This window comes from Agelaius tricolor, unplaced genomic scaffold (assembly GCF_023055355.1).
Source record: "Agelaius tricolor isolate 1412-34295 unplaced genomic scaffold, bAgeTri1.0.p SCAF_13, whole genome shotgun sequence".
In the NCBI taxonomy this organism is placed as follows: Eukaryota; Metazoa; Chordata; class Aves; order Passeriformes; family Icteridae; genus Agelaius; species Agelaius tricolor.
Genome location: NW_027269273.1, coordinates 20,933,695 through 20,957,800, shown reverse-complemented (window position 1 = coordinate 20,957,800; position 24,106 = coordinate 20,933,695). Strand labels below are relative to the sequence as shown.

Genomic DNA, 24,106 nt, shown 5'->3' with positions numbered 1-24,106 from the left:
CAGTATATAGATATTCTCCGTCTTTTGAAAAAGTATTTAACTGTTTCTGAAACAGCATATCTCAGACTGGAAAAAGGCAGTCTTGAATGATGTGCAACTTTGACATTTTTCCATAATTAATTAGGTTTCATATCTTATTAAGTGTTTTTCTTGCAATACAAGTTCTCTTTATGCTCAAACCCCCAAAGTGGTATTTTAGCGTGATGTTAACAATCTTACTTATTTCTCACTTAATATATATTTAGTGCTTTCATAGAAATAAAACAAGATACAGACATGAAAACTCTTTTTCTCTTCAAAAGTACTTAGCAATGATGTAGTAAGTGTTTCTGTTGTTGTAGGCTCATCAGCTGGCACATTTGCAAGCACAGGCTAGCAATGGTGCTAGCAACCCCACACCTACCAATGAAGAGGAAGAAGATGAGGAAGATGAATATGACTATGACTATGAATCTCTCTCTGATGGTAATTATATTTATTTCTTTGTTTGTTTGCTACAGTGCTTTTGTTAGAACTGTAGTAACAAGATGTGAATATTCTAGTTCAGGCATGAGCTGGGTAAGCAGTGTCCTTGCACAAGTCTGAAAAGGCTGAAAATCTTCAGCTGGTGGAGAAGAGGGGTAAATTGGAAGCCGGTTTACTAAGTCATGAAGTGGTGGATTAAGGGAAGCACAGAATGTTACTCGTTAGATCTAGCAGGTGCTCAGTAAAGCAAGTGAAAGATCAGTCTAAAATAGGTAAAATATTTGTTTGTGCAGCTGGTAGTAAACTTCTGGAATGTGCTGCCTTGGGAAATTGCAGAGCCAAATGGCATCAGCATATTAAAAAAAAAAGGATTGGACAAATTCATGAAGAGATGTATAAGCAATTATTATTGGTAGCAGTATTTGGTCCAACATCCCTATTATTCAGTGATTGTGGTTGTTGGGGTGGTGATTAGTGGCTGGTTGCTCTGTTGCCACTATCAGAAAGAATACTGGGTTAGATGGACAACTGGTCTGACAGAGCTGGGGGTGTCCTCCTGAGTGAACAGTGAAGGGCTTCACTCACTGCACTTTTCATTCTGCTGGGGGCCCATTTAAGTTCTAGGTGCCATGTTCAGAGAAGGTGTAAGGCTCAAGCATGTCCTGCAGCACAGGGCTTCTTTTCAGGTGGTCTCTTGTTTACATTACTTGCTCCTGTGTTTAGTGATTTTAAAAATAGTCACAAAATTAACAAATGCAGTTCAAGACTTGACACTGCTTGTGGAATAGCAGTGTTGTTTATGAGTTTGATGTCAATGCTGCCTTCAGTTGCATTTTGCCTGAAAGTTGGCCTAGCTGACTCCTTGAGCATACTCTTTGTGAGCAGCAGGGTGGAGATGCTGTAGATGTAAATTGCAGTGAAAACTCAAATCTTTGCTAACATATTTGCAAGAAAATTTTGCAAACTGATTGCAGTAAGTGACTTTTTAGCACTGTTCTAGTTAAGAGAAGGTTTGAAAAATCTGGAGCTAGCAAGAAACATTTACACCTTCCAGTATGTGAAGGAATCTGCAGCATGGTTTACTACTTTATTACAATGATTATTCTTTGAAGTCTTTAATTATCTTAGTATTTTGTTAAAACTAATCTAAATAATAGTCTGTAAACTTTCTAAAAGAGATTCAGTTTTATTTTTCTTACCAATACATTTTTTTTGTGTAAGGCTAATAGTTTTACAACTGACACTTATTTTTCATTTCTCTGGCTCTAAATCTTAATTCCCTTTACTCTTATTCCCTCTCTGACTCGTTTCCCTGTAGCTGATGTCCTTAATGCTTCTCCTGCTCCTAACAGCCAGGAAGGTAAAAGCCACTTGGTTGAGCATTTTAACTGCATGAAATCATCAGCACTGCATCTTCAGCCTGTTCAATGTGACAATGTGAATATATAGCTTCTACTTCATATTATAAATGCAAGCAGATATTCTTACATGGCATTGTTAACTGGTCAGGAACTGTTAGAAGCCTGCATGTGTGACACTTATTATGCATAAAATAATATGCATCAGGTCAAAGCATCAGGATTATCAGGAATAAATTGAAACCATTCCTTTTGTGAAAACTGTAGCATTTTGGTCCAGAAGGACCACATCATTATTAGGCATACTGTTCTCTGAAAAATATGTAGCTTTGAAGAGGTATTTCTATAGATATAAAAAATACTTGTGCATGGTGAAAGTAAGGAGAGGAAAGCAAAAAATTGCTGTACAAAATGTTTACGTATTTGATGGGGTTAATTGTGCTTGGTCTTTGGCATTTTTTTGTCATTCAGGAATATCAGTTGTTTTCAGATGACAAAATAATTCATTAGATGGTTTGGTTTTAAAGATCTTCTGAGCACAAAAGGATGGGCTTTAAAGGAAAGGCAGTGTCTTAACCAAACCCAAGCATTAAATTTTTAAATAGAAGGTTACTACTAGAAGATGATGCTCTGACCAGTAAATGCATTATTTTAGCATCTGATTATTCATATAAGATTCACAACACTGTCCACAGATATTGTTAATTCAAATTAAATTTCCAGTTGAAATTGTTTGGCTTTATGTTTATTAAAATCCCATTAATTTTTAGATAATATTCTTGAAGATCGACCTGAGAATAAATTATCAAGTGATAAACTGCAGTTTGAATATAATGAAGAGACTGCCAAACGACTAAAGAAGGCTGATGGTGCTACTTACAATAATAAAGGAAAGGTAGTTCTGCTTTTTCCCTCTTTCTTCTCAGCTGCACTTTTATATATAACCAGGTTCAAAAGGATTTGGACAGTTTAGGTAGCTGAGACATCAGATAGTAAATGGACTTTATGAAGAGAAACAGTAGAAAGCATGGAAAGACACCAGAGAAAATAGCCTAAATAGAACAAACGCTCAACATACTGTACAAGAAAAGTCCTCAGAGGTTATAGTATGTATAGGCTGCTTGGCTGAAAATTAATATTGATGGAACTGAAGATTTCATCTGAATCTTCAGCATCTTTATGCTTCAAAATAAGTTTAAAATACTGCACTATGATACCAGGTAATCACAGTACCTCTTATTAAATCCTCTGGAAAAAGAACCAGTGTACTGCTGTTTAGTGTATTGCAGATTCTTCTCAATATGGATGTGTTTGTTTTGTCTAAATGTTTGTAGAACTGACTGATTAAGGCCTTTACACACTACTGCAGAATCAGTAACAGGTGTTGATTCAGATATGTGCACATGGGAGGGAGATTCGTTGGGTGAGAACAGAAACATATAGGAAGAAAGTGATAAAATATTTCAAAGACCTAAGTAAGATATGCAACAGTCCTTCTGCATTCAGTAATATTATTATTAAATGTTCTTGGTATTGTCACTCAGGTTTACGACATGGAGCTGGGTGAAGAATTCTGTCTTCCACAGAACAAGAAGGAAAGCAGACAGATAGCCCCAGAGCTATCAGATCTTGTCATTTACTGTCAAGCAGTGAAGTTCCCTGGTGAGTACACTGCCCTGTTTTATTGCTTTAAGCTTTCTAACTCCTGGAGACTTTATGTTTATGTTTTGGATTAGTTTGAAGTAGTCGAGGAGGTTCTTTCTTCATGATTTGGTTGTCTTCATAATAGCAGCTCCTGGCTGAGAAGCAGTGTTCATAATTTAGGTGAATACATACTGTTTGTCATAATAAAATGTTTACAAAAGTGAAATTTGCCAGTCTTCACAACTTAGACAACTGCTTCACTGCCAAATGCCAGATGACAGAAAGCTTTATCTTGAGAGCTCTGAGTTTCCATGTAAGGACCTACTGAATTAAGAAGGAGAATATTCTTAAGGCCTTGAAGGTAGAGTGTGTCACATTTCTTTAAGTGACCTCTGTTTAGTGTGTTTCACCTTTGCTCCAGCTGTATTTTCTGTTCTTTCCCAAGTGGACAGGAGAGGAGCCATTTGCAGGAGTAAAGCACCTTTTCATAGGGTGAGTGAGGGCAGCTGCTTGCAGACTCTCACTCAGTCTTCATGGAAGCAGTTATGGAAATCAGAAAATCTTCTTCTGTACAGTAGGAAGAATAACTTTTGCAGAGAAAAGGAGAGGGAGTAACTGAAGAGATCACTGCTAGGCACTTGTTCAGTACTGAAATATGAGGTTGGGTATATTTTGGCTCACACTATGTACATAAATACTTTTAAATTGAGAATTTATTGTTTATTGATATGTTTAATGTTTTGAATTAAAAATCTGCTCTTTAGTGGAATGGTTCTCTGTGGAAAAATTAGCAATTCTGCCAGATCATGATCTTACACAAACAGAACTTTAATCAGATTAGAGAAGCTAACCAAACATAAAATAGTGTCAAATAGGCAAGATAAACATGCTGAAAAATGGACAGACATTCTTTTATAACTTTAAAAATTGTAGGTGTCACTTGTAAAAATAATGCCTTCTAAATATCCAGATCTGATACTCTTTTTAATGAAATCTGCAATGAGATATATTTCAAGTAAAATATTTTCTTTGAAAGAAAGATATACAAGATTAAATGAGGATAGTTTGGATTGTTCCAAGCATTTTGATGCATAAAAAATTCTGATGTTCTAAGAAAACTTTGAAGTATTTAATTTTTAATGTAATACTGGTTATTAAAGAAATACCTGCTTTCCTTCTCAGATTTCTTCCTCTTGATTTAAAGGGATCATGAATAGAACAATTAAGAAGATTATCTCCTTTCACAGATGAACACATAAAGCTGTAGAAATTACTTTTCCAGCAAACTTTGTCTCCTTTGAGACAAATACTACCTCCTCTGTAGGCTCCCATGGCCACCATGCCACAGATTGCTCTTCTCAGCTGGAGGGCACAGATGTGGTGCAGTGCCCTGCCCAGTATTGCCCATGAATGATGGGAGCAAGGCTGCTAGATCCATGACTATGTAGCTCTAGTGCCTGTGTTCCTAACCAGCTCAGAAAATGCAGGAGTTTTGGAAACAGGGAGGGTAGAATTCATGTCAGTGTCTGATCAATGGTGTAAATACTTTATTTCTTCTGTCTTCATATAATTTTGTTCTGTGTTTACACTTGCCTACATCCCTGAATGTTAATCACTGATTTGTGACTATAAAAAAGGACAAGGACCATAATGTTCACTTACCCTAACCTACTGGGTAACACAGACTTCCCTAAGTGTTCCCTGGTCAAAACAGAATTTATCATGTGGAGAAAATAACATTTCTTGTTTATAAAACCTCTGGTAACAAGGAACCTACCATGGCTCTTGTTGTTTCTGTGCTCCTTGGCCTTACAGTCCTTGCTTAATTTGAATTCCAGTGTGTTGGATATCATTGCACCATTATCTGAGAGGCTGGAGGTCTGTTCTCTTGTGTCACCCAAGCTGAGGGCAGTGGAGCACCCCTGAGCACTGCTACTGGCACATGGCTCATCCCCTTGGTGCTGAGATCCTCACACAATGAGTAGAGAAACTCAGTACATAAGAGCAGGATGTGCACAATCAAGTGGAGGGGGCAGGGAGCCACCTGCACTCACCAGCATGAAATTCGTCACCATCATCTCCATCATATCAGATTACCTGCCCCTATAATATCACTTCTCAAGAAATTAAAGTGAACATAAAAAAGGGCACCCTGCATATAAAAATGCTGTAAATTCCCTTTTAAGGTCTGCAAACCTGCAGACTTCCTGTTGGTTGGAAACACACGGTGTGAAGGTGGCAATTACAGCTTAACCCGTTATGTTAGTGTGGTGAGAGGGAGAAGGGCAGGGAAGCTTGCAATCCTCTGGATTGAGTCCAGAAGCAATAAAGCACTGTGCTTATATCTTACACATGAGATGGGCACTGAATTCTGTACTTGAAAAACATGGCACAGGGGTTGCAGGGAAACACAAAACATTTACTCTGACACTGTGGTAGTACAATAGGATTTATGTACAGTATGGTGGAATCTGAGCTGATCCTACTTTGACCAGACAGTTGGACCAGATGACTTCCATATCCTTGTCAACCTCTATTATTTTGTGATTTGATGATTCTGTGAATTGGTAAAGCTTTATTTTGAAGTCAGATTTAAATTGGAGTGAAAAATGGAGCTTGTGTGTGGGAAGAGATGTGTAACATGCAGAGCACGGGACAGACTGAAAGGAAGCTGCCAGCTGCAGTGTGCCCTGTGGCCATCACACTGGGCTGTCAGCCCTGGGGCTCTGCACTGCACTCTGGTGATTTGTGAGGTCAGTTTGTTTCCTCAGTGACTGTCTCCACAACAGGACTTTGAAACTGGATCTTACTTGCCAAATCCATTTGATCCATTCAAAACTGGATTTAAATAGTGCTGGGAGCACACAGCGCATAACTCCTCATTCTTCAATTAAATTCATATTCCTTGATCCCAGTTTCTACCATCTTCTGTGGTTTATGTGTATGCTTTGGCCCAAAGAGACAATACATCTCCAACGTGGAAAACATTTATGTATGTTCTGAATTTTACTAACCCAAGCAGTTCCATTGAAACTGTGTGCATAATTTTAGTAAGTACATGTACACATGCCTTAGAGATTGAGAGCTGAAAATTTGCAGCTGTGGGCAGACTTCAATCAGAAGAGGCCAATGTATCCTCTTTGTGATTTACATTTGTGTTTGAAATATTAGTATTAAATCCAGAACTGTCTTTAGGCAGGTGTGAATTGATGTGACTTAATGTGGAAAGTTTTAGGAGTCACAGTTAGGCATGTAACAGTGTATTTGCTTTGTTACATTCCATATCAGAAATACATCTTGGGTTTCTGAGAGCATCCCACATCTCACTGCCGTGGGTGTCAGAATAATCATTGTGCACTTTAATTTTGATCTGCTTTGTGCTCTCTCCAAGCCAACAGAAAAAAAATTGACCTTAAGTGGGATTAAGTCTGTTTACTTCACCAGGATTCAGGTCATTACTTTTAATGATTATGTTTCTAGAAATCACAAGTTTGAATAATAGCTATACTAGAGCTTTCCAGCTCCACTCCTACTATGTATTGGCTATTAAATATGTAATGGATTTTGCCACACACTGTATTTACCAACACTAAAGTACAAATAAACAGAAGAAGAGGACTCTGAAAACATTTTTTGAAGTTAAACTGTTTAACCAACAGCATTTGGACATATAATATTTATAATATTATATCTTTCAATCATGATCTTGCATTTATTTAATTATGTAGGTATTGTCACCTAGATGAATTTCATTATATTCACTACTGATTTATTGCTTCTGTAGAAAAGATTTTTATTTTTAAAATTATTCCTAGGATGAATACATTGGGACTGTTACTGCCGATTTTTTTAGTATCAGTTTGGACCATTTGGTAATTTGAGAGGAAGTCTTTACCTTCCTCAAGCCAAAAAGTAAAATGGAGAAAAGTTATATCACACTGAGAGAATTGTATATTGTATTGTCTCATATGGGTTTCTATATACATTATATAAATGTATATACATATATGCATTATATATAAAACCATGCATAATATATATTATATATATGTATATATATAATATAAAAGTGTGTATATATTTAAAGATTTTAAAATTAAATTGTGGAGAGAATACATTGTTTGTCCTGTGAGCTATATAACAAGAGTATTCATGCCTTCAAAAATAATGTAAAATATGGTGGAAAATGTCATGCCCTCTTGGTCATGTTTTTTGGCTCATTTATTTTACATTTATGGGAATAGGCTTGTCAACTCTAAACCCATCTGGCTCTAGCAGAGGAAAAGAAAGAAAAAGCAGGAAGTCCATTTTTGGCAACAATCCTGGCAGGCTGAGCCCTGGGGAGTCAGCTGCTCTTGCCAAAGCATCTGGAAAAGGTAAAGTTAGCATCTTCTTTCACCAGTCACATGGAATGACACTGTAATCCAGCACATGTAGCAGACCAAGCTGTTAAAGATCAAATACTTTGCAATGTGTAAAACGTTAAACTTTGGAATGGTTTTTCATTAACACAGCAGCTATTACAGTACCACTATTACAACTGAAGTGGTGAATGTGGAATATTAGGATTACTTGATCAGAAATGTGATGACCCTAATTCATAAGCAATTTGAAACTAATGTGCATTTTAAGTATCTTGAAATTTATATTTTTAAAGATATAAGTGAATATTTTCAAAGTACAAATGAAAGCCAGGACTGTTGGGCTGGTCCAGAAAAGAATTTTTATTGTCTGAAGTAGAATTTAGAGGCCTGAAATTTGGCCAAGTCCAAATGCGTAATTGTGCAAATTAGACTCTGTAGGTGATTCCGTTTGTGAACCTGGAAATTGTGCCTCTGCCTAGGAACAGATGTAAAGAAATACAGAGAAAGTACAGGAAAGGCTCTGGAGCAGGAGTAAGACCTAGATCCCCTGCCTTTCAAGTGAGTGCCATACACAGATATTTTGAACTCATTTTCTGGCTCAGGGACAGTTGTATTTCTTGCAGCCCAAGGGCATGACTGCAGCAGACAGGAAAGATTTCCTTCTAGATGCCAGTGTCCTAAAAATGAAGAATTGTGGTGCCTTATTCTAAAGCATATAAGTATTTTGCTGCCTTTTCCCCCAAATTTTGCAGTCTCTGTAGACTGTTTGGAAAATTAGCAGATGGCTTTCAGTCTTGCCTCTCTTCCTCATGTAAAATGTATAAATGAGAAGAAGGGAATTTTATTCCTTTATTTCATTTTTTTATTCCTTAACTTAATTTTTTATTCCTTAATTTAATATTTTTATTCCTTAATTTTTAATTCCTAAATTTTTCCTAACTGGCAAATGCCAGTTAGGTATATATTTATGAAAGTGCTTGTTAGCACATCTAATCATGGTATTATTTCAATACTTGGACATTGTGTTTCCTCTCAAGGATTGTTCTTACTGTGTCAGAAGGACTGTGACACTTGTCCTGAGTAGTGTCATTTTCCAGGATCACCTTTTTCTACCATAAGCAAAGCACGCACACATACTCCACTAGAAAACATTGCATTTGTGGAGCCTCTGGACCTGCAGCTGTACCTTGAGGGCACTGTTTGTTTTCCAGGTCCCTTTGACGCGATGCGGCAGACCTGGGAAGATCCTTGCTCTCCTTACAACTCTCCAGCCTCCCTCAGTGCCATCATAAGGACTCCCAAGTGCTACCACATCTCGTCCCTGAACGAGAACGCTGCCAAGCGGCTCTGCAGGCGCTACTCGCAGAAGCTGATCCAGCACACCACCTGCCAGCTCCTGAGGACCTACCCCGCTGCCACGCGCATCGACTCCTCCAACCCCCACCCCCTCATCTTCTGGCTCCATGGGGTGCAGCTCGTGGCTCTCAACTACCAAACAGATGGTAAGGCTGCACAAACCCTGGGTTTAATACATTGGAAATGTGATAGGAGGCCTTACATGGTGAATTTGTACTTTCCCTATTTACTTTTCCCCTGCTCTCCCGAGGGGACCTTCCTGTACCTGCACCCCAGCCACAAGCAGGTTCATACCACAGGAGTCGGGTCCTTGAGGGCAGTGACCTCAGAGTCCAGGAGCTTTATGCCAGTGCACCAGGTTCTCTGATAACCCAGAAGTGCCTGGACAGCAACACTTCCATTTTTTGTTTTATTTTATTGATGAAGGTTGTTTTTTTTCTCCCAGTTCAAGTAACTCTTACCCCTTTCAGATAATTTCAAGCATAAAAAAGTATGAACTACTTTTCACTTGGAAGTGCTGCCTTGGATGTTGGTTTAATGTTGATCAAAACATTTTTTGAATATTTGCTATCCTATCTTTGTTCCTTCACATTTTCCATGGGGGATCCATTAGGTCATCTACAGTGCTCTACAGAACCTGCATGAGCTCAGTTTGTTAGAGCATGGTGCTAACAACATCAAGGCTGTGTGCTTGATCCCCAGTGGGCCATTCTCTTAAGAGCTGGACACAGTGATCCTTGTGGGTCCCTTCCAATTCAGAATATTCTGTGCTTCTGTGATTCATTATGCAGTTCAGGGCACATTCCTAGAAACTTCCCAGAGAAGTGTTGTAGGCAAGCCCTACAGCTCAATAAAGACAATGGAAAGGAAAGAATGAACTGTTCTTAGAGTTTTGTGTAATTACAAATAATTACTGGATAGATTGGACACGTAAATCACACATAGTTGTGTAAACCAGGAATAGTACATAACTAAAATAGTTTAAAAAAAGATATTTCAAACATGACTTTGTCTTCATTGTTGCAGTTTTTCCATTGTACCATTGCTCTCGGTCAGTTTTGGCTGCCTTAATTTTGCAGATCTTCCTCTGCAACTCAACGCAGCAATGTTTGAGGCTAACGGTGGCTGTGGATATGTTCTGAAACCTCCAGTTCTGTGGGATAAAAACTGTTCAATGTACCAGCATTTTTGTCCATTGGAAAGAGATCTTGATAATAAGGAGCCAGCTATATATTCTTTAACAGTAAGTACATTAAAAGGGAATTTCATACAGGCAAACAGATAGAAGTAGACAATATACAACTACAGTCTTTAACCAGTATTGTAGTCATTTTTTATGCTTCTAAATGAAAAGATTGAATCTTTAAATGTTGCTTCCAAAGGTCAGCCTAACTAACAGAAATTGGAGAGGAAAGGAACAAAGATTTGTCTTTATTTCATTGTATTGGCTGATTTGTATCCATAGTTACTTCCCCTGTTTCCTTCACAGTATTTGTTGAAACTCAGTCTTGAAAGCATTTTCCCTGGGACTGCACAACTGTGTAAAATTGCACATGTGCCTTGATGTTCTACACATTTGTGAACACTTGAAAAGCTTAACAAAAAGCCATTATGAAAAGCTGTACTGAATCTTGAAAAAATATATTTTTGTAAGTCATATAACAAGATATATAATTCATGGATTATGTGGCCAAAAAAATGTACTCTCAGAAGCTAGTCCTTTCCAGGAAATGTGTCAGAAAAGTGAAATTCATAAGAACCAGGATTTTCCCAGCTGTGGTAATTGCACACTTAATTCTTGTGTTGTGTATGCCAAAGCAAGCCAGAGCTCAATGCCATCACCCCAGAGTAATAGAGAGGAAAGTGATCCTTTTTGACTGCGTTACTGGTACATTCATTATGGATTAATGTTCAGATGCCTTGAACAGTTGTATAGTGTATTTTTTCAGAGGAAAGATACCGTAGCAGTGGTGTTGGGGGCGGGACGGTTGAGGGAGCTCTGCTTTTGAACTTACTTCCCTGGCAATCACAAAAGTGAGCGTTGTAAAACTGTGCTTAGGGCTGTGCTGAGCAGTATTTGGCTCGGGATCATGGCAGCCTAGGGATTACCCCCCTAACAGTTCTCTGTGCTCCTCCCTCTGCTGCAGATCGTGTCTGGCCAGAACGTTTGCCCCAGCAACAGCACGGGCAGCCCCTGCATCGAGATCGACGTGCTGGGGATGCCCCTGGACAGCTGCCACTTCCGCACCAAGCCCATCCACCGCAACACCCTCAACCCCATGTGGAACGAGCAGTTCCTGTTCCGCGTTCACTTCGAGGATTTGGTCTTTCTGCGCTTCGCCGTGGTTGAAAACAGCTGCTCGGCTGTCACAGCCCAGAGGATCATTCCCCTGAAAGCGCTGAAGAGAGGTGCGGCGTGGCTCCTGCTGGCACCCTAAGCCACAATGGCCCAGCACATTCCTGGGTTGAATCCTTCCAGAGGGAATTTTTTAATCAGTTGCATTTTTCTAGAGGAGACAGGGAGCGAATACCAGACAGCACACCACGGCCTGGCAGTACAGTGCTGATCTGGGACTCCCAGGGAGCTGGCAGCCCCCCCAGTGGCTTGTGAAAGGTCTGATCCTGTGCTGCTGTGGAGGCAGGGCCATGTGGGACAGACCTGCTCCCATCCTCAGGCTGTGTCACCAGGGGACTGGCTGCTCCCTTAGGAAGCTTGGGGGGATTTCATTCCTGCCTTGTCCTTTGCCCAAGAAACTGCTGCAACAGCTGATCACTGGGCAGAGGGGAATTGCACTTCTCACAGCCACATGGCTGGAGGGGAGTCGGAGAAGGGGTGAAAAAAACCCCATCACTAATTGTGTGACACCTGGGGAGAGAGTCTCCATCTTGCCAGTAGCTCTTTTACATTTGCTTTGTGCCACTTTAATGCCACACAGCTGTCCGGGTTGGTGTGTGAGATTTGGCCATACACATGCATTTTCCAATGAGAATCAGACCTTGCTTCATTTGTGTTCTGATATTTAGATATTTTATGTACGACTCTATTGAATATTATGGTAAAACAAAGGCAGGATGCTCTATGAGCCCCTCAGCAGTAGGATTCGTGTTACCCTGTTGTACAGTGTGTTAATGCTGTGCTATTAGAGTGCTTCAAATCCTACCTGTGTGGCAAAGTGTAGCTATAAAACCAGCAAATTTGAGTTTTTCATTTATGAGACTTGTGTCCTAGGATATGGCAAAGTATTTACAGAAGGATTTTTCCTCTCTAGGCTACAGACATGTCCAGCTCCATAATCTACACAATGAGACTTTAGAAATTTCCAGTTTGTTCATAAACAGTCGGAGAATGGAAGAAAGTCCCTCTGGAAACACTCTGCCTGCATCTATGGTAATTTATTTTTTGTTCGTGTGCATGAATTACCTGTATTCTGTATTCTTGGTTTAATAACTACTATGGTGTGAAGATTTATAGGGCCAGAGTGTTCAAAGATGTTAGCCCTCAAACCTGCACATTCTTCAGACATACCTTAATGCCTTTTTCTTTTTCCTTTGGTGGAAGTAAGGTTATCCCACCTGGATAAAACTGTGGGAAGATAAATCTTTTCAAAGTCTGGCTCCTCTGCTGTATTTAGGTATAGAACAAGAAATGTGCTCCTCGACTGGAGGAGTGTGGACGAGCAGTCAGGTTCAGTGCAGCCTAATGCATTCCTTTGTGCACGAATTGTAAGCAAAGCATTTGAGACCAAAAAAAAAAGGAAGATGCAAATTACCAACAACTTTGAAATAATGAGAATAAAATTGATTTCTGTTACAAGAAAAGATGAACTCTGTAGTTCCATAAATACATACAGATTTCTATATGTGTGCACAGCCATATGTTTATATGTGCAAGTTTGTATACATATGTACAGGTATCTGTATGTCTAAAAATATGCATGCATAGATGTGATTTTTGTTTAAAAGCCCTTACTGTTAGGCTACCTGGGTTACTTATGTTTTGGCAACTTTAAATATGTATTTTATCATTTTGCTGACTCCTAAAGTGTGAGATAAAACTTTCTGAGCTCCTGTGTGTGCAGCAGATATGTTGCATATATTACCTCCTGTGAATGCATTCCAAATTTCAGTCTTGGTGAATTACAAGGGTAGAAAGGAAGAACAAATAGTTTGGAGGTTGAAACAAAGCTATTGCTTTTCATCCAGTCTGCATACTGATTCCAAATATCTGAGCTCAGCTAGAATGGGGAATGAATGATGGAGAAGTGGCCCTTTGTCCAGGGGTAGTTTATGTATTCCCACTGGAAATCTTCATTTTTCTCTTCAGCTTCAAGAGACGATGGAGGCTTTTGGAGGGTTTGTTGGGGTTTTTTAGATGCCTCCATCTGTAGTGTAAGGAAGAGCCATGTATGAACTGAACAGCTTTGCTTTGTCAAGGCCCTCACAACTTGTGTACGGTTTCTTTTAAGCAACCTAGAAATAACATGCCTGTGTCAAAACGTCCAGTAACCTGTTGAATGTTGTCTGAACAGTTGTTTAGCCCGGGAGAAAGGAAAGCTGCCATGACTTACAAAGTGACAGTTCATGGAATTCCAGGCCCAGAGCCTTTCACTGTGTTCAGTGTGAGTGCAGGGACCACGGCTGCACAGCTGCTCCATCAGGTGAGCTCCTGCTGAATTGCAGACTCTGCGTTGCCAGAATCCACACTAACATCTGCTGCACCTCTGTCTCCCTGCACTTCTCACACATCACCCCAGCAAGGAGTGCTCTTAGAAATGCATTGCTGTGCAATTAATTACACAGCAAACACACAATATAAGCAGTGGAATTTTCCCAATCTTGGCTTCAGAGAATGGGTTTATAATCTTAGGACATACTCCTTATTAGTATTGTAATATTTGGGCATATGCAGATGAGAAAAACAGTGTCTCTAGTCAATGGGTGCAGTGGGGTCTCCTTACAACAAAGGCAAACATGTCTGCACAGTTCTTTGAACTGAGGCACCACAGGAACAGAGAGTAAAAGTTAGAGGGCTAAGTTCATGAGTAGAAAAACCAGATAACTCAGCAGGGATTGTTATTCTAGCAGTGGGAAAAGACTGTACTGTCCTGGGATTATGAATAAATTTTCTGGCAAGCCAAAAAGGACCAAAATAAGCTTAAATAGTACTGCCTTGTCTGGAATAGTTGAACTGCTTGGCTGGGCTAAAGAGAACAGGACATTACCCTGGAGTAAAATATCTGAATAATAAATAGCACATCAGAAATCCTGCCTGCACTGTCAGAATAGTTACTGATTCTTAAAGCTTCCTTATTCATTCTCATTTATAACTACTAATTATGCAGTGTTTATATTTAGCATTCTAATTGTTGTGTGTTGTCTGTCTTAGCTCTTGGCTACCATAAAAGGCACCGAGTCATGTGCTGCAGACTATTTTCTGATGGAAGAGAAAAGTTTTATATCAAAAGAAAAGAGTGAATGCAGAAAACCACCATTCCAGAGAGTGATTGGTCCTGAAGAAGGGCTAGTGCAGCTTTTAAACAGTTGGTTCCCAGAAGAAGGATATGTTGGAAGAATTATCTTGAAAACTCGAGAGGAAGTAAGTCTGTTTTGGATAAATTATTATTTACAAAAGTAGCTAAAAATAGTTCTTAGGGCCACGAAACAAAAGGGTGCAGTATTTGTTTCACTTCTTGGTGAGTGATGTCAATGCTGTGTGCATTATTTAAAACCAAACTTAACTCTTGAGTGAGATGCACAACTGGACTTTATACACCTGTGTGACACCAACTGGACTTCCCTGAGCTCAGCTGTGTGGTGTTTATTCATTATGGCTCAGTCACCAGTTCAGTGACTCTGTTTGGAGTGATCTTTCTAACTTAATGCAAATCTAGATTATGCCGTAATAGAAAATTAATATAAAGATAATAGTTAATACCAAAGGATCATAGTAGAACTCCAGAAAACCACCATCAATTTAGATGGCAGCAACTTATCATCTGTCTAGAAAAATTAGAAATAATTTTAATATTAAAGAATAAGTCTAAAAGCCTCAAAGGGTGATTAAATTATCATTTATAGGCTAAAATAATTAAATATGTGATTTCTTTTAATTTAAAGGAGGAAGATTACTTCAGTTTACACTATGAGCAAAGCACCCACAGCTTAAAATATGCTAGTGCCCAGGCTTGTGAGACAGAGACAAAAAAAGCAGGAGAAAGACACTTAATGATCCCATTTTCAGAGGCACTTTCTTTGGTCAGTTAGGCAAATAAAAATGCTTGCTTAGTGCACAGACTTTACATGCATATATATATATATATATATTTATGACAGAGGTGCTCTGGTATACTTTAAACTGAAAAAAATGTATTTTTGCTTATTTTGCCAGAACTTTTAGTAAAGCTTCAATCTGACAAATTGCTATTATTTTACACAAGTCCATATTTTGGTTTCCCTTATATCTAACCTTTGGAACAAAAATGACAAGGTAGAAATTTGTTTGTAGAAATAGTAGTCTACTGAATTCTACTGACTGCAGCACTGCCTCTGTCAGTGTATGTTGCCACAGGTGTCCTGCCAAGCCCCATTCCGTCAGAAAATGGGTAAAAATCTGCCTTAGCTCATATGAAAATTATGCTGTTGTTCTGTCCTGTTATGTGAGTACCTCAAAGCATTACCCATAATTTTGAGCCTTTCTTCAGACAGCAGCACCACAGAGCTTGGGCTAAAAATGAAGCTGCAAATCTGACTGGAAAAACAAGGAGCAGGTCCAGTGACAGGGTGCAATGCACAGCCCATATTTACAGCTTATGAATCCCAGCTGTGTTCCAAGTGTTCCAAGCCTTGGACAGAAATGCATTCTCTGAGAGAAGGTTCAAGAAGGAATTCTGTCTAAAATCTGTAGTAGTCATTGAAAAGGGAGAGAGAAACACACAGCCTTCCTCTTGCTCCATACCACAGGGAAATGTTCACTCAGATTCTGGCTCTCTAAATTCTTTTGGCTTTAGCGCAGGGACAGGAAAGAAAAGAACCCTTTCCACCATCTCCCATCATGCTGGCACTGTTACATGACAAAACATCATTTTGTATACATAAGGGAAGGATTTAAGAGACCATTTTTGTTAAATAGGATGTTATACAAACATCTCCATTCCTCACCTACTATGAAAGGTATTTCAGATATTGATTTTAGAAAACATGGGTATTTACTAGCATTATTATTTATTATTAGCAGTAGTGGCTTGTCAAACCTCTTTTATAATGCATTTAACAAAATGGAGCCAAGGCAACTGCAGTCTCTAATTTCCATGTAATAAAACCCTTGTGTGACCACCAGCTATTAGTTACCTCTCTTCAGTAAATAAAATTGCCTGTCATTTTCTCTGTAGAATTTAAATGAAAGAAATGTCTTTCAAGAAGCAAAGGAAGAAGCAGCCCTCAGCTCTGAGGATGACAGCTTCTTTGTTCAGGTACATGATGTGTCCCCAGAGCAGCCACGCACCGTGATCAAAGCTCCGCGCCTCAGCACGGCTCAGGATGTCATACAGCAGGTAAGGGAGTGTGCCCACCTCAACATGTGGGCTGGAAGTTGGTTTCAAACAAGCTAAGGTGGGATTTGTTCTCAGCACTAGCTGAAGAAGTGGTTTAGTAACCTGAATCTGAGAGAATGCCTTGTTTTTTCTTCTGTTTTTCTCCTTTTAAACAGACTCTCTGCAAAGCCAAATACTCCTACAGCATTTTGAGCAATCCAAACCCAAGTGATTATGTGCTCTTGGAAGAGGTGACTAAAGAACCAGCAAACAAAAAGTCTTCAACATCTAAACCATCTCAGAGGATTCTCTCTGATCAGGAGTGTGTGTTTCAGGCCCAAAGCAAGTGGAAGGGAGCAGGAAAATTTATCCTTAAGCTCAAAGAACAGGTTCAGGTAACTTTGCAGCAGATGTTACAGATGGTGTGTGATCAGCTTAATGGGAACCTGCTTTCCATGCAAGGGAGACACAACTGGCATGGGGGCAGGTGGAGAGGACAGACTACAGCAAAAAGCAAATTTCCCCTTTCCTCTGAACTTCCCTTAATTATTCCTTTGCGAAACTGAATCAGTTACATTCAGCAATGATTCCCTCACAGCCTGCAAATCCAGAGCAACCTTTATCTGCTACCAGCTTTCTGTTTCTCAAAACCTTCTGGCTGTGCATGCCATGTTCCCTGTCATAATAAAGGACCATTCAAATGGGCAGAACTTAAAAGCTACTGGAATAAAGTCCCCTTTATTCCTGGCCAGTGAAAAAGTTGTTCTGTTGCTTTATCTCAGGCTTTAAAAAATGGAAGGAATTAAGTACATGCCTGCTGGAGAAGGAGCTGGAAAGGAGTGTTCTCCTTTCCAGCAAACACCACCAATCCACAGCTGCTGTTGCTTTAAAGTAACTGCATTATAAGCAGAGATCACCAAATTTGCTAAACACATCTATAAAAATGCGTAACTTTTAATTAATTGATTCAGAACAATCAGAAGGAAGTGCCTGGATGAAAGCACAGCCGTACTGAGTTCCTAAAGGGAGGCCTGCTCAGCAGTATGTCAGGTGTTTTCATATTCATTCCTTATTTCCCAGCGAACAAGCAGCTGTTAAACCACCTCTATGATCTTTTTTAATCTTTACAGGCAGCACGGGATGACAAGAGAAGAGGCATCTCCTTCACCAGTGAGCTGAAGAAGCTGACCAAGTCGAGTAAGCAGTACCGGGGCTTCGTGTCGGACGGTGGCCAGGGCAGGGAGGAGAGAGCCGCCTGCGCCCTGGCCTTCAGTGACATCATGGAATAGTCCTGGCTGCTGCCACAGCACGGCCTGCCAGGTACGGGAGACTGAGCCCAGCTCTGGGCAGCCTTTCAGAGCAGCATTCCCAGAGGATTCCTGCTCCCAAGCTGGAGCAGAGCAAACCAAGTGAGGTACAAGCACTGACAGAATGATCCAGAAAAGCCTCAGACACTGGTGTGCACAGGCACGATAACATCAGGAAGGTCTCTGAGTGAACCAGAATGGTGGAGTTTCACCCACTTGCTCTGTCCATTTAATCCAAAATGTTGCATCCCAGTTGATTTTGCAGTACTCATTTTTCTCAACAATTGTGCTCAAATAGCAATGCTCTGTTATTCTTCTGCTCTGGGCCACAGCAAATGGAAGTGAGCAGTAGAGCTTTTATTGTTTTTTGTTATGTTCAGATAATAAAATCATCAGGATTGGTGATCTCTTTTTTAGCTAGAGCAAGTTTATAGTGTTAATTTCTGTCTGTGGAAATTTTGCCAGAAATGTTTAAACATTTACACTAGCCTTTCTGTATCTCTTCAATTTCTTCCGTCTTGCTTGACTTCAAACAGCTGAAATACACAACAAAGACTATCCCATTTATTTGGAGATAGTAAGTGCCACTTGCCCAGCACTGTACACTAACCAGACACTTGCACACTGCTACTAGAGCACTGTGACAGCTGCTGGGAAGTTGCAGCTCATTGCAAATGAAGAAGAAATCTTTTTCAGTGTTGATAATCCCACCTCACAGATGGCCAATTTAAGATTTTTTTTTTTGTATACATCTAATCATTAAAGCATTATTTGACATGCACTGTAATGTTGCTGCTAAGTCACTAAATTAACAGAATTTAGGCACTGTTTTGATTTGCAAAGTATTTCAAATAGGAAGCTTATTTTTAGGCTGCTATAAAACCCTAAAACATTAAAACAATCTGAATTCAAGGAAAGCAAAGTAAATTATGGGAAAATCAGAGTCGCTTTCCCTCTTCTGCATTTGGCTGGGTTTTTGTTTTGCTGGGGTTTTGTTTTGTTGTGTTTTCTTGGTTTTTTTTTTCTTTTTTTTTTTCCTGAAATCCAAATGTGGAATTTACATGACTGAATCCTTCTGCAGTGCCTTTGAAGGATCCTGCTGCGGACTGAACTGGTCAGAATTGTGTGCCCTGTGCTACAGATGCTTTAATCCAGGCAATACTGCTGGATTAACATCCAGACTCTGGGAGTCCTAAATGGGATGCTGTAGATGGGAAAGATGCCTGTCAGCTCTCAGAAGATTCCTCTCTTCCTGTTTCTTCACATCTGCAGATTCTCCATAGGCGGATGGAGAGGTTTTCTTGGACTGTATGTTGTAAACAAACACGTGTCATCAGCCTCCCCTTTTTAAACAAAAGATAATTTTAGCTTGCTGCCTCTAAGGAATCAGGAGGCAGAGAACCAGAGTGGTCTTTTATGTGTATTATGTTAAAATAACGCACTTTTACCTGACAATTACTGTTAAACACTGTGTTAAGTGATTGTAAAGAGATTTAAATATACTGTAACTTTCTTTGCATACCTGTTTAACTTCGGTGAATATACAGAAAACACTCAAAATTATTTATGGTTTATCTACATTAACAAAATAATGTACAATAGCTGAGTACACCTTACTGGTAGTGAGACCTTGGCAAGGAACAACATTTTCTTCTTATAAATTTTAGTTTTCCAGGCTTGTGTTTAAAGAAAGAATATTTATTATCATGTTTCAAAGTACATGCCTTTGTATAGTATATTTATCATATACTACTTTTTAGAAAATGCAGATTTTTTTATCTTTCTCTGGATTTAGAGGAAAAAAACATTAGAACTTTTCTGGTTCTTTCTTTTCAGCACAAGATGTTTAATACCCAGTACTGACCAAATTCAAACCAATGCATTGATAAGTGTAATTAACATTTCAAAATTTTGAATTCAAACCACATTTTTCCAGGTAGTCAGGAACTGTCTTTTTACTTGTCTGTTAAACCCAGAGAGTATAAAGAACTTTACACTCTAACTCTTGACAATTCTGTTTACATAGAAACACTATTGTGAAGTTTTATGTGTGCTGAATTCATCTTTTGTTATCTAAGTTAGTTATAGTAGCCTCATTTTTTTTTCCCTCCATGGGAGTTACTGACGTCTTTAGTTATTAAAATAATCCATTACAGGGGCACAAATTAAACAACTGCTGCCATCTGCCATCCCCTTCATCTCCCACAAGAAATGTGTCTGTGGGGAACAAACTGCTCTGCACATGGTTTTGTTTCACTAGAGCAAACCCTAAACAGAAGAAAGAAGTTACAGACAGTAGTCTCATGACAGCTAATGCCATCTCCCCCATGAATAAGAAAGTGAAATAAAAGAAGACAAAGTTATTAACTGGCATATAAACAAGCAGACAGAACCTGCATTCTGTCACCAGAAGTTATGAAGTCTTTCACTATACACTTCAGGAATTGCCTATCAAGTAGCCATTTACCAAAGCAAAAAAGTGCCCTCTTGAGGTCACTTCCAGCTTTCAGAAAAAATAACCACAGACATACAAAAAAGTCACATTTCTCAGTGGCATATCCTCACAGAGGCCATGCACTTTCCACTGCTCATCTTTCACAAAAGTTAAGTTTTGAACTTAACCAAAGCAGCATTTTGCAAATCAGCAACAGGACCCAAGTCAAGCCCCCAACCAGCTCAGCCTGTCACTCCTTACCAGGTCCAGCTGCAGCAGCCCCTGTGAGGGACACGTGCTCCCTGCCCAAGGGAAAGACTGAGCCCCAGCAAAATGTTAAGCAGTGACAACTTCCACATAGGTCTGTATGCATAGTTTGCTTTGGATACTTTGGAATTACTGGGAAATACATGAACCTGCTGCACAATTCAACTAATGCAACCATTTTTTAAATGTTGGCTTTATTCTCTCTTTTATTTTAACACAGTGGCAGTTTGATGTCACTGAGAAACTTTTCCTTTTGGTGTTTTTATGGCATTTTAAAAATGCTTAATGTCCTGTAGTTTGCCCTTACCTGTTTAGCTTTTTCTTTTTTGTTGGTGTGGTTTCTTGGGCTGTTTTTTATCTTTAGCAGCTCTGAAAATTCTTAGTATCACCTGTAGTATCACAGTAGGCTGGCAGACACCCTTGCTAATTAGTTGGATTCAACATTGAAAGTTCTTATACCCATACTGTCACCCCCTAGTGATTTTCTGTCACATAGATATTTAAAAAAAAAATCATGGGGAAGCAAAGGGGAAATCAGTAGTCATGTCAAATTGTGCACCACAGGCCTAACACTAGCCTGAAGTCTTGTGGACATTTAAAATCAGCAGTTTTGTACTATTTCTGCTAACACAATCTTTCTAGCTGTTTGAATAGCTTATTAATATAAGTATTTTCATCATCAATCACAGTCAAAGCCTCCTTTGTCTGCTGTTTATCACAGTGAAAGAGAACAGCAAAATATTTGGCTTTTTATTTAAAAACCCTAACTTTGTAGGCATGTAGACATCTGGAACTGTGTAAGACTAATGAACCTGTTCCAGTATTTTCATTGAAATACATGCATCACTTAATTTAAAGTTTAGGTATTGGTAAATATCCAGGTAAACTTTTCTTGGTGAAACATGATGCACTTTGGGGTGAATTTGGGAAAGAATTGCAGTGCCCTTCCTCTGGCTGGCTCCAAGTAGTGGAAATACAATACCACTGGAAGCATTAAAGAGCAAGGGGGACCTGCTAACTTTTGTGAAAGCCCAGTTAAAGAGCTTTCATGTGCTAAGTTGTTATGCTAATAGGAATGTTTATTCTGTTTAGCCACATTCCTATGACAAAACTGACAAAATAACTTTGTCCTTTTCCATGCTTTTGGCTGAGTATGGACATGAATTAGGAAAATACATTCATTTTTACATTACAAACTATTTACAGGAAGCAGCTTCCAGGATGAAATTTGAGAGAAAGGAATGTAAATAATCAACATCTTCCAGAACCATGCAGTCTCTGAGCAGTAGCAGGCCTTGCACTGCACACTTTTCAGGTGGAAATTTCTTGCTTCTCCTGCTCCATTGCCTATTGGCAAAACCACTAAAGTATTTTATTCTGTACTGTTTAAAAACTGCTCCTTTTCTACCAGTTTCTTACCCTTTCCTGTGCAGCACGTGGTGCTTGCAGTGTGTGACTGCAAGAGCCAAGAGCTGGGCAGTCCCAGCTCCTGTGGGTGCAGAGCTCTGTGCTTTAGGAACTGCTCCATTGCCACATCACAGAGCTCTGCACTCCAGGGCTGCTTCCTCTGCCGCCCTAAGGGCTTCCTGCTTCTGTCTCACTGACCCCAGCAACAGCACTCAGAACACCAAAAAATACTATCTCAGATTTTGGGTTTTTAAACCTAGGGACACTTTTTTCCTTGCTTACAAATATTACTGGGTGAGGTGTCTGAATAGCTGCTTTTAGGAAGGTGTCTGCTAGAACTCACAGGCTTTTGAGAATTAAACACTTCAACACAGAAATATCCAAATATTTCATGAACACTTTCTCTTCCATTCATAGTTTATGTTCAAAAAGAGAAAACTTTGCTGGTAGCTTGAGAGGCTAAGTCTGCAGCTTCTGAAACTCAGCTGTCTGTTCTGCTCTTCAAATGCTTCAATTAACATTTGGTGTTTAATCACTGTCTGTTACTATTCCACTGTAAAACTCAGTTTACTTTTAGGGTAGCCCACTAAATGTACCAATGGTGGCAGTTTTTTCCTGTCTGTGATAAATATTTTGTAACTTAAATAGTGATAGACATTTGGCAGAGTTAGCAAATTAAACACAAAAATAAATAGCAGTAAATAGATTTTGCTCCAATAAGCTCTTTCAGAATGACTTGTTCAGTTGTCTTCCTCTGCCTCTTCGAGCATGTTAAAATATTCTGACAATGCAACATCACTATGTGCCAGTCTTTATATGTTTGGAAACTATGTAAAATGAACAATTTTAAAAGTGACTTTTCCACCTGGACTGTTTTCTCTCTGCTGACTTGAATAAACTATATTTGTATATGTTGTAAAAAAATAAATGGTTTAAGATGTTGAATCTTTGTTTTTGCCTTCCTGAACTGACAAAGGTACTGACAAATGGCCCCCTTGGAATTTTGCAGAATTTAAATCACATCTGTATTTGCAAACACTTAACAATTAAACTAAAAAGAACTACTCAAAATGAATGGGAATGACAGCCTAAGCAGACAGAGATGTGTATAATCACCAGTGTTATGCATGCAGGTTTGTAGTCCACACAGTAAATACAATATAACACATAGGTATTTTATATGTCTAATATAATACATAGGTATTTTCTAATCCCTTAATACACAGATGCCTGTTCTAAAAATATTTGTAAATTTATCTTTAATTACTTGGAAGTTGGTGACCTACTGTCATCAATACTGAAAACATATTAAAAGAGAAATAAATTAATTGTATAAATATCTAAGAACCATAAAACAGGATAAAGGACTAAATACCCTAGAGAAAGTAAGATATTTTCTGACATAAAGGAAAGCTTTGCAAAACTTACACACATACCATTATCACATCACAGATTAAGCACTACAGAAGTGCATTAGCTGTCACCAGGGACAGCCCACTACATTCCCCCCCTGTACAATGGAATTCACATAAAGACAATACTCACCTTTAAATTATTTCATCTATTTCACCTGTTCTTTGCAAAGCCAACATGCAGCTGAAAATGGATTCTAAAACAATCAGACAATAAATAATATTTGGAGAATGTGGAGAGAATTACCTACCAAAAAAAAAAAAAAACCAAACAAAAACAAAACCAAAAACATTCTAAACATTCTTACCTTGTATTTGTCCAGTGTTCTTGACAGCAATGCTTTACTGAAGACACACAGCAGTAGAGCATTCAATCATGATGACAGCTTAGAACTGAAATTCAATGTTCTTAATTTGCCAGTGTCAAGATTCATCAGAAGGGAAAAAACAACCAAATATAAAATCATTTCAAGATGAGGTAAATGGTTAGAAGACATCAGAAGAAAAACAGGAAAAATGCAATACATATTCCAAATGTAACTTAGACATCAAAAAGTCAGGAC

General features: G+C 39.0%; 1 protein-coding gene across 5 annotated transcripts in view; it reads left to right on the top strand.

The window, feature by feature from the left end:
* PLCE1 (phospholipase C epsilon 1) overlaps positions 1 to 23,076 on the top strand; it is a 139,939-nt gene extending 116,863 nt beyond the window's left edge. For all 5 annotated transcript variants that reach the window (XM_071439119.1, XM_071439118.1, XM_071439121.1 and 2 more), the window contains 14 exons: positions 342 to 465; positions 2,594 to 2,718; positions 3,368 to 3,485; positions 7,712 to 7,843; positions 9,043 to 9,333; positions 10,267 to 10,430; positions 11,335 to 11,596; positions 12,457 to 12,575; positions 13,717 to 13,845; positions 14,574 to 14,783; positions 16,576 to 16,737; positions 16,893 to 17,111; positions 17,847 to 18,036; positions 19,105 to 23,076. In XM_071439119.1, coding sequence (XP_071295220.1) covers positions 342 to 465; positions 2,594 to 2,718; positions 3,368 to 3,485; positions 7,712 to 7,843; positions 9,043 to 9,333; positions 10,267 to 10,430; positions 11,335 to 11,596; positions 12,457 to 12,575; positions 13,717 to 13,845; positions 14,574 to 14,783; positions 16,576 to 16,737; positions 16,893 to 17,111; positions 17,847 to 18,005 — 2,214 coding nt within the window. In that variant the 3' untranslated portion in view covers positions 18,006 to 18,036; positions 19,105 to 23,076. The remainder of the gene's footprint in view (positions 1 to 341; positions 466 to 2,593; positions 2,719 to 3,367; positions 3,486 to 7,711; positions 7,844 to 9,042; positions 9,334 to 10,266; positions 10,431 to 11,334; positions 11,597 to 12,456; positions 12,576 to 13,716; positions 13,846 to 14,573; positions 14,784 to 16,575; positions 16,738 to 16,892; positions 17,112 to 17,846; positions 18,037 to 19,104) is intronic.
* Positions 23,077 to 24,106: the final 1,030 nt, after the last annotated feature.